The 9,804-nt window shown below is 38.5% G+C and overlaps 1 protein-coding gene across 2 annotated transcripts in view; it reads right to left on the reverse strand.

The window, feature by feature from the left end:
• LOC108501550 (collagen alpha-1(XV) chain-like) overlaps positions 1 to 9,038 on the reverse strand; it is a 126,214-nt gene extending 117,176 nt beyond the window's left edge. For both annotated transcript variants that reach the window (XM_017823569.1, XM_017823558.1), the window contains exons 1-2: positions 8,872 to 9,038; positions 8,672 to 8,754 (exon numbers count right to left, since the gene is read on the reverse strand). In XM_017823569.1, coding sequence (XP_017679058.1) covers positions 8,672 to 8,754; positions 8,872 to 8,882 — 94 coding nt within the window. In that variant the 5' untranslated portion in view covers positions 8,883 to 9,038. The remainder of the gene's footprint in view (positions 1 to 8,671; positions 8,755 to 8,871) is intronic.
• Positions 9,039 to 9,804: the final 766 nt, after the last annotated feature.

Genomic DNA, 9,804 nt, shown 5'->3' on the forward strand with positions numbered 1-9,804 from the left:
CATCAGAAAAAAACCCCTGGCCTCCCCAAATGAACAAACAAAAACCCCAACAACAACCAAAAAATAATAAAAAAAAAGGTAAGAAATATACATGAAGAATCAAGGCCTTGATTATAATATAAGGCCACCTTAGCAGTAGTTCAGTCAACTATTGTTTGTCAAAACAAACACAGTTATACACTAATATATCATACTTTAAAGAACTCTAATTAAACTCTTTCAGATAAGTGTCTTTACATTAATACCATTTCACTACAATAACTGATAGGTTATTTTTGTCAAGAGCCAGATTTTTTCAGCAGAGAAAACTTGCAAAACTCACGTCATATACCTTTCCTATAATTGCATGTGAAAGAAACTAAAGACAGAAAATAAAAAACCCAAACCATGTGTGTTAAAGCACATTCACAGCTAGTCTGAACAGGATGAAATGTTTGCTTGTTTTTTACAGTGAATTGCAGGAAAGGGTTAGAGTCACACACAGACACACCCACAAGCACCACAAAGTGGCAGTACTACTGTGGAGCATTCATTATAGATTAGTGGTTCCTCCTACCAAGTCAAGAGATATATTGGTTTGGCAAAGTGTTGTAATAGATGGAACTGGAACAGCTTTTGGAAAGACTAAGAAGAGTTAACACTATGGGCCTCTGAGATAAAAAAGCGTCATATTCCCAGAAGTGATGCAGTATATTAAGTTAGTATGTAGTTAACTGAAGTGGGAGAGCAGAAATAAAGATCCTTACTGTGGGGAGGCACTGTTCCCTCACACCTCACCCTGTGATCCAGCCAATGGACTGGAAAAAGGATTATTGAGCCTGATCAATGGATACTTTGATGTTAGAAGTTCCAAATATGAGAGGATTCCTAGAAAAGCCTTAGATTTTGCATAATTTTCCCCTCAGTTTGCTTTGTAGACCAGCATATACACAGCAATGCCTAATAATTAAGCAAGCTGCCAGCACATTTTTTTCAGTTGTCCACAACAACCCTTTGACACCTTAAGATTCACCTTCTAATGCAACATAACAGTACTGAGCCAAAACTTTTCTGTGGGTCAGAAAGAAATACAGGGACAAAGAGCAACAACTCTAAAATAATGTATTTCTAGAATGTTGTACCTGCAATGTATGCCTGTCAGCTGTCAGTTATCAAATGAAGACATCAAACATATATACATACAGCATCCATGTAAAATAGCAGGGGGAGGGTGCAAAAGAATTTGATGTATACTGTCATCTGGTTCAGTATCTTTGGTACCATCAAGGAAGAGAAAATAATACATCTAGAAAAGCTACATAGTTCCCACCCCAAACTGATCTGCTCTCTCTAGGTGCCTGTTTTTCACGAGTATGGCTCATGGCTCAACAAGTTGTAAAACTTTTGCAGGGAACACTTGTAATTATGGGACCAGATTCTACCTGAGACATTCAGGTAAGTTTGCTGTAAGGTAGTAGTTTCCATTAGAAGGCATTTTCAGTTTGGTTTGTTTAGCTTTAGTGAAATAGTTCTGGTTTCTTCCAAGGCAATTTTGAGTTTCTGTTGGTCATCTTCCACTATTTTTTTTTCCCAGAACAGAAGTGATATCTCTTACATTGTAGTCTGTAAAAATCATGTAGTACTTTCTAGTTAAATAGCTTATCTAATTAGAACACAATATAATGACAGTCTGAGAAAATAGTACTTCCTAAACAGAAACTGAATGCACATAACTGATATGCTCTGAAGTTTCAATGACACGTTCTAAAAAATCAAGTGGAAAATACATGGAGCAAAGTGTCCTCCACCATCTTCTTTTGTTGGGGGAAGTGCTTCTTTTTTCATGTAATTGTTTGTCGTGCTTTTGGCTGCCTTTGCCATGGCATACATTGTGGCTCATGATCCGTTTGTCCACAAAAACTTCCAAGTCCTTTCCAGCAAGGCTACTTTCCAGCCAGTCCTACCCTATCTTGTACTAGGTTCATCCTCAACAGCTTCAGGAATTGGCTGAATGTCAGGAAGTTTGTATCAGTGCATTTTTCATGCTTGTCAAGGTCTTTCTGATTGGCAGCACAACCATCCCATGAATCCGCTTCTTCTCCCAGATCTGTGTCATCTGCAGACTTGCTGAGGGTTCAGTCTATCACATCATCCATGTTGTTAATGATGTTAAGAAGTGTTGGTCTCAGTACGCACCACAGGGTATTATATTAATGTAGCAGTAACTGGCACCCAGTAACTGGACTTCATACCACTGATTACACCCCTTCAAGCACATGTAGGTCAGACTGTTGTCAATACACCTCCCTGTCCACTTATCTAATCCATACTTCATGAGTCTATCAATGTCAACATTAGCAGGAGAGAGTGCTGAAAGTCTAGCATAAGACCACAAATATCAACTGTCTTTCCCTCACACACTGAGCTGGTCATTCCATTGCAGAAGGCTATGAGGTTCTCAGGCATGATTTTCCCCTTCACATATATGTGCTGACTACTCCTAATCACCTTGTTTTTACTAGAATGGCTTCCACAATTACGTGCTCCCACATTTCCCAGTAACGGAGATGAGCTGATCAGCCTGCAGATCCCCAGATCCTGCTCCTTGCCCTTCTTAATAATAGGAGTCTCCTTGCCCTTCTTGATAATAGGAGTGACATTGGTTTCCTTCCCATCCTTAGGATCTTCTACTGATCACCAGAATCTTCCAAAAATAATTAAAAGTTCTATGCTAATGACATCAGCCACTTCGATGAGCCCTCAGGGATGTGTCCCACCAGGTCCTGTGGACTTGCCTATGTCCAGCTGGTTTCAATGTTTCCTCACTCTGTCCTCCTCAATGAAGGAGTATTCATTGCTTCAGACTTTCCCAATGGGCTCAGGGGCTGTTTCCTGAAGGGATATCTTACCAGTAAAAAAGCAAGGCAAAGAAGATGTTGAGTACTTGGGCTGTTTCCATGCCCCTGCAATCTTTCTTGACCTCATTTCTGTGCTATCAGATGGTGTCTCTATATTTTTGCCATGCCACCTGACCCTGTTTCCAACTTTCATATGCTTTCTTTTACTGTTTGAGTTTACTTATATGAAATATCACCAGAGATGAATCAGAGCTTGGATGTCATGCTCGTTTATGTTCTGAAACTGTTTTGCAGTAAACCCCAATTACAGGATATTCAGAATATCCACAGCTTGTAGGAAACTTTGAAGCATGTCTCGGAGCACTATTCTTTTTCTCAAGAGTCATAAACTTACTCTTTAGCAGGCAGCACAGAATTAAAATTATTTCTGGGTGGATTCTGTTCTCCTTGAGTTAGGTAATATATATCACTTGTAAGAAGGGAAGTGAAAATAAAATGCAATGAATAATGACCAGGTACTACAATGCCCTCTTAGTCACTGACCACAAAAAAAGAGAAAGCCAAAAGCTATATTTAGCTTTCCAAAGAAGCAGAGCCAGACATCCTGACTACGTATGGAACTCTGATTTCACAGTTTAGAGAAAGATATGCCCCAAATAGGACTGGAATTTAATCCTATCCAAGCAGTTATAAGTCACTATGGTAGGAACTGATGACTGCAAGAAGTGGATTCAGTGGCAGCAGGGAAGGTAGACCCAGAGTCATGAGACTCTGGAGGCTGCCAAGTACTGCCCAAAACCCTTTCTTGTTAATATTTTGTCTTCAGTACTGATGATGAAGCAAAGACCATGAATGATCATGCAATTCAAATTAACACCTCATCACTGAATCACTATTACAAGATTCAGGCCTCTATCAATTCAATGCTTGGAATAAAACATGCTTGAGTTCCTGCAGAAAACCCTGGTTCTTCTCAGAACCCTTCAGAAAAACTTAGTTCAGACCCTGGGTCTTCTCAGACTGGAATGTAAAACAGCCAAAATTCATTTAAAATACTGCAATTCTTTGGCAGGGCACATTTGGCTCTGTCAGTTCTACATGTCGTTTCACACTCCTCATATGCAAATACATTAAAATTGAGGTTTGGCAATTTTACTTGTTCTTTGGAAGAATTCTACATGCACTCTACTGTCTGCAATGTCTATGACTTCCTGGGTTTGGAAACAGGAGCTACTAGAGATGGGAAGATTATGTGAACAGAACACAGCACAGTCTAAACTGCTGGCTAACTTTGTTGGGTTTTAAACCTGTGTAATTGTGTGGGTTGGCCAAATGCGAAAAGACTTTTGGGGACTTAAAAATAGTGATGATAGACATCGTCTCTTGAATAGCTAGCATTAATGACATCTCAAATACAGCAATCAGAGTTCACTAAACTGTAAAATTCACTGTCTTCCTATCCAAGGCACACTGCATAAATTGGCAAAGCTACTGCATGAATTTGTTCAAATGTGAGATACAATTACTAGAAAAAACAAACCAATTCGCAGCTAACGCAGTAAAGGAAAGGGGAAGAAATCACAGCCAAAGGGACAGGCAGCCTCCAAAACAAGTGTTTGATTTGGTAATTAACATGTTAGAATAAGAAACAAGTTTTTTGGAACCCTTTGAATATTCCAAACATAAACAGTGCAATCAAATCTTTTCTCCTGAGTTCATTCATTGAAATGGCCCTTCAAACACCATTTAGTGGCAAATGTAAGCACAACTGAGATTTTGAGTTCTATTCCGATCATGGAAACAACTTCTTACTGCAGGCTTCCAATGTGACCAGGATGCCTTCAGAGAGGAAATGAAGACAGTTATTATAACACTACATTCAACCCAGCTGGTTTCCCCTTCTGAGGCCTCAAAAAAGACTCAAAAAATCTTCTGTTGCCTGGTAGAGCAGCTTAGGAAACATGTAGGTTTTTTCCAAGAGAATTAACATGTAGAGGGCGTTACCCTGAAAATGAATCCATTTAGAAAAGTGACAGAAAGGAACAAGTTTTCTAAATCAGGTTCATTCTTCTGGTGTTACCAATGTCTTCAGCTGCGGAAAGAGATGACCTCAACTGAACCCAACTGATTTTCTATAGTAAATTACTATGTTTTGCATGGAAAGACCTTTTATCAGCTATGAAACCAGGCTCAGCTCCACATTAAAAACATGCACAACAGCTGGTAACAGCTTGAAGACGTGCCTGACAGGCAGATAGCAGTGGCTTATTCAGTTTAGACTCAAATGCAGTTTAATGATGTCCAAGTGCTCAGTCTGGTACAAGAGGATATAGTGCCATCTAAGGTCTCTTTATGAAGTACTGTGCTTCATACAGACCAACATCACTGTAATTGTGTTCTGTCTTTGGAAAGAATAGACTGAACCATCCCTATCACGTGTGATTGCACACATTTAACATTTAAAGCATATACAGCAATTACCTGATAGAAACAAGATTTTACATGTATATACATGTTTTTTTACAGTCATTATGTTGGTTCATTGTGAAGAGAAATTCCAGCTAGCTGCTTGTATGAATAACATCAGTTGATCATCAGCCAATGGAAGTCAATAATTCAGGATTCCTCCATTAAACTCAGCAGGTCATGAGTGCAAAGTTTATGTCAACAGCCTAATTACAGTCTTTTTGTGTACAGAGAGCCAATGAAAGAGACAAATATTTGCTTTATGTAAACTATTGCTAAGCATGTTGCTTAGGCCAAGAAAGTGCTGTTCAGCTTGGCTGATAATAAAACCCAGATGTCAATGAGAAATTTGTAAAGCTTCTTTTAGAGCTCATAAACATAATATAAACTGCAGAACCACATACATTTAAACATTTTTTTTCTATTTTTTTTTTTTAAACACATGCACTGATTTGAATGCCAAGAACTTAAAAACACTGACAACTGCCTAGATAGCCTAGAAAGATAAATGTGACTTCTGCAAGAGGCTAGAGCAAGTAATAGGGAGGAGTCTATCATTCAAACTTCTTCAGGGTAAGCACTGAGATTTTCCAGCTTAAGTTCTGCCTACAGTCTGGGTGCCAGCATATTCAGGACTGTGTTCTGAGCACCTTCTATTCACTAACTTAATTTGTTGTTGAAGATGCAAAATATGGAAAGAGCAGACAGGGTAATCAGTGTAAGTCAAAGATACGTTATCAGACATAATTAAAGGTCAAGTACATGCACCACAAGGCAGTGCCAGATAGGGTAAGACAGACTACACTTTCGTGAACAGAGAGATACAGGCTTAATTGTCAATTGAACTAAAGCAAAGAGGTGAAGTAATTTATTAAGGCACCAATATATCTTTAATTCTCCCACACAAACCCAAGTAGAATAGAGTACTATCTTTGCACAATTTTTGTGAAAACAGGACAAAATCTGCAAAAGGCCTCCATAGTTCAAATTACACTGTATTTGGATAAAGAGGAAGAAGACATTTTATTCCTTACCTTTTTGTACATGTGCAAAGCTAGCTGCAATGAAATGAACTAAAATCTTTCAACAGAGATAGTAAAAATTCAGAATTCTAACTCACAGAATCTGCTGAGATTTCAGAACTCCTGTTCACTTCCAGCTTAAAGCAAGATCACTGTTTTTCTTAAAAGTTTTGGTGAAATAATGACCAAATCCCATCAATTTGCAAACTGTGCAACTGAATTTTAAAGTTCTGAATTAAATATTTCAAATTTTTAAATGTAGTTCACTACTTTAAATATAAGGTTTTAAATGTTGTATTGTCTGTTTCATTCTACAATGAAAGCAGTAGCCACACATCGTAGGACTTGGAAATTAAAGCAACACTTCACTGAAACAAAAGGTCCAACACCTCACAAGTTCACTAAGCAGTTAAATTAGAACCCAGGAGTTCTCAAACAATTTCAAAGACTGAATTTTCCCCCTACAATTTCCCACCATTCTTTTTTCCCCTCTCCTTCTCTCTAGGAAATATCCATAACTAGAGAATTTCCTCAAGAAGAAAAAGACTTGGTCAAAACACTGTTCCTGATAGGAAACCAATCAACATTTTCTAACTAATCTAATATCTCTCACGTATCTCTCACAAAGACATGGCAGAGCTCAAGCCCTCTGCTGGAGGACTGCTGAGGCTTCTCTTTTAATCTGCACCCTCAACCCTGCTCTGCAATTCAGTGCTCCCCTGGGGAAAACAAGAAGACAAAGATGGTGAAGGCAAAGATGGCAAACTTTTCTCCTATAAATTGTGAGAGTGGCTGGTTTGACTTCAGGTTGGTAAAAAATAAGTTACCCCTTCTCCATCCCTCAGGGAATAATTCAATCCCTGAGAAATTTTCTTGACATTATTTAATCAACTCAAGAACACCTCAAGGCATTTTTTTCCTTCACATATAGCCGGTACAATGGTACAATGGTCCAACAGAAGGCACCTGCACTGTTCGTCTAAAACCACGTTTACTCATTCACAGTTTCTTTCATTAAAAGGAATTTAGAGATATCAATCTGTGATATGGATAGATAAAGCAGAGGTCAGGCTCAGAAAAGCAGTGCAGCATTAATCACTGGGCTGGAGAATCCTGGAAAGCAGTTTTTGTCACTATGCTTGTAGTTCTAATGAGCTTCTGCTTATTAAATTTTATGTGCTAAAATTTGGTTCTCTCCTGTCCAGATCTCTCTCATGGACTGTCATTCATCAACTCAAGAAAAACATTTTCATCTGATGCAACAGATCTACCTCCAATGGATATGCAATATATTGTATTTCTGTCATTATTCAGATATACATTTCTTAATTCTAATAGCTGATTCCAGTTTGTTTCTTTAATTAATTACATGTAATACAGCATTACATATTTCTCATCTGCACTTACAACATTTGTTAGTGGTAACTAAGCTGTGGCTTTTTCTCTTTCTGAAATAACTACTTGGAGCTCTGGCTTTCAGATGCACTATCTATGGCAGTGTCAGTTAAAAAGGAAAAAAACAGTTTGAGTAACATTAAAGTCTTCATGTGTGATATCTACTTCCCATCAATAATTCCTAATGCTCCTATCTCATAGTTATCTAGGGGTCAGTTACATGAAAAATTCCAATTATTTTTGTAAGGTAGTAAAAAAGCTTTTTGACATAAGTATCATTGCTCATAATGGAAAAGTAAGATATGAAGCATTTTCACTTTTCTCAAAATTGCATGTAACAGTGTTCTCTCTCACTAGTTAAATGTGAGGCTGTGTCTTCCAGAGATGCTGAGGAATTTGGCTCTGTTACAAGAACATATGATCTGAAGTTACCACAAGACTTTTCACAGAAAGTTCATAAAGACTGGGCTGATAAAACTAAACATTTAACTCAAGAGATTTGAAAATTACAATTTGTTGAGACACTTACCAGGAGAAATCTCTATGCACTGAAACAAGCATCACATCTATGTCTTTGCACTCACACCATGTCTGGCACATTCCTGATATGTCCACAGTGACACGTACATCTATCCTAATTGTAAAAACATTCAGTATTCTGAATTTCTTTTAAGTACTTTCTGTTAATCATTACACTCTGAAGAAATATTGAGAGAGCAGGCACCATAGGCTACCTTAGGGCTGGGGAACCAATGTATTTATTTCCCCTTATCCAGAATGAATGGGAATTTAAGGTCTTAACTTGCAGCAGCTTTCCTGTACAAAATGATGAATAGTAAGCAGCAGAGAAAATGAAGATCTGAAATGTAGAGTCTCTTTCCATATTAGGAAAGCATATCTTAAAATTCACAGTTACTCTCAATTGATAAACATGATTTGGAGAAGTCTTACCTTCTATAATCTGAGCTGCTGAACCAGCATGGATTGACAAGCCAAAGAGCAGTAGCAGCAAGTCCCAGGTCCACCGGGTGTGCCTGGAGCAGGTGTGCCAAAAAAAAAGGGGGGTGGGGGAAGAATGAGACCAAAGAGTGTAATAAAGAAACACAAGGGGAAAAAAAGAAAAAGTAAAATTTAGAAGCAAGAATTCTTACCATGAGAGCATTTTTTGAAAGTCAGTTGAAAGAACTTAAGTGAGGAAAAAGTTCAGTGCACATGAGTTTTACGTTTATGAAAATAAGAAGTCAATAAAAACTGGAGCCCGCTGTTTCTCCTCCAACGTTCAGACACAAGTGGAACAAAGGCAGCACTCAGGCTCTCTGTGTGACTCACTGCAATTCACTGCTCCAGCTCTGAAATCTGACTCCGTGTAGACTTTCCTGTCAGACCACTGCCGAAAACTTCCTACTTTATTTATTGATGGACACCCCTTACTGCTGCACACCATCCCAGCGTTGTGTACAGCCTTGTCTTTACTGTATACCCTGACAGACAGTAGCACAGCTTCTCCAGCTTCCCCCTCTGCCGCCCCCGCCCAGTCATAACCTCCACTTACTTGTCCAATAAAACATGACCTCCAACATCCTTCAATCCAGCATTACATAGCCAATGATATAAATACTTATGTGGAATGGGACATTTCCCTGGCCATTTTAGCCAAACTTTATCAGAAGCAAGTTTTTAGATATGAGCAGGATGGAGCAGCCCCAGTTAAGTGGCAATATATACCTGGGAGCTGCACTGTCGTAGAGATTTTCTGTCATCTACAGAGACATTTCAAAGTACACGCTTCTCTCTGACAAATTCTCTAAGGTTAATACTCCTATTTACAAAGATTTACACCCTGCATGTAGTTTAAGAGTGTGTCTCTACCTCAGCAGCTGTACTTATGTCTGCTATAGAGATCCTGTAGCTGAGCTTTTCTTATAGTTTCCATTAAAAGTGTTATTTCACCCCTCCCTCCTACCTTTGTGGAAAGTGTTTTTTTCACATGTAGTTCTTCAAAGCTAATTCTTGCTCAAAGAAGAAATTCTGCAAGAATATGCTTGAGGTTAATCAGACAGTTTTTAAGTCAAGAGTTGTTTAAC

The sequence above is a fragment of the Lepidothrix coronata genome, unplaced genomic scaffold, assembly GCF_001604755.1.
Source record: "Lepidothrix coronata isolate B3197 unplaced genomic scaffold, Lepidothrix_coronata-1.0 Scaffold3, whole genome shotgun sequence".
Classification (NCBI taxonomy): Eukaryota; Metazoa; Chordata; class Aves; order Passeriformes; family Pipridae; genus Lepidothrix; species Lepidothrix coronata.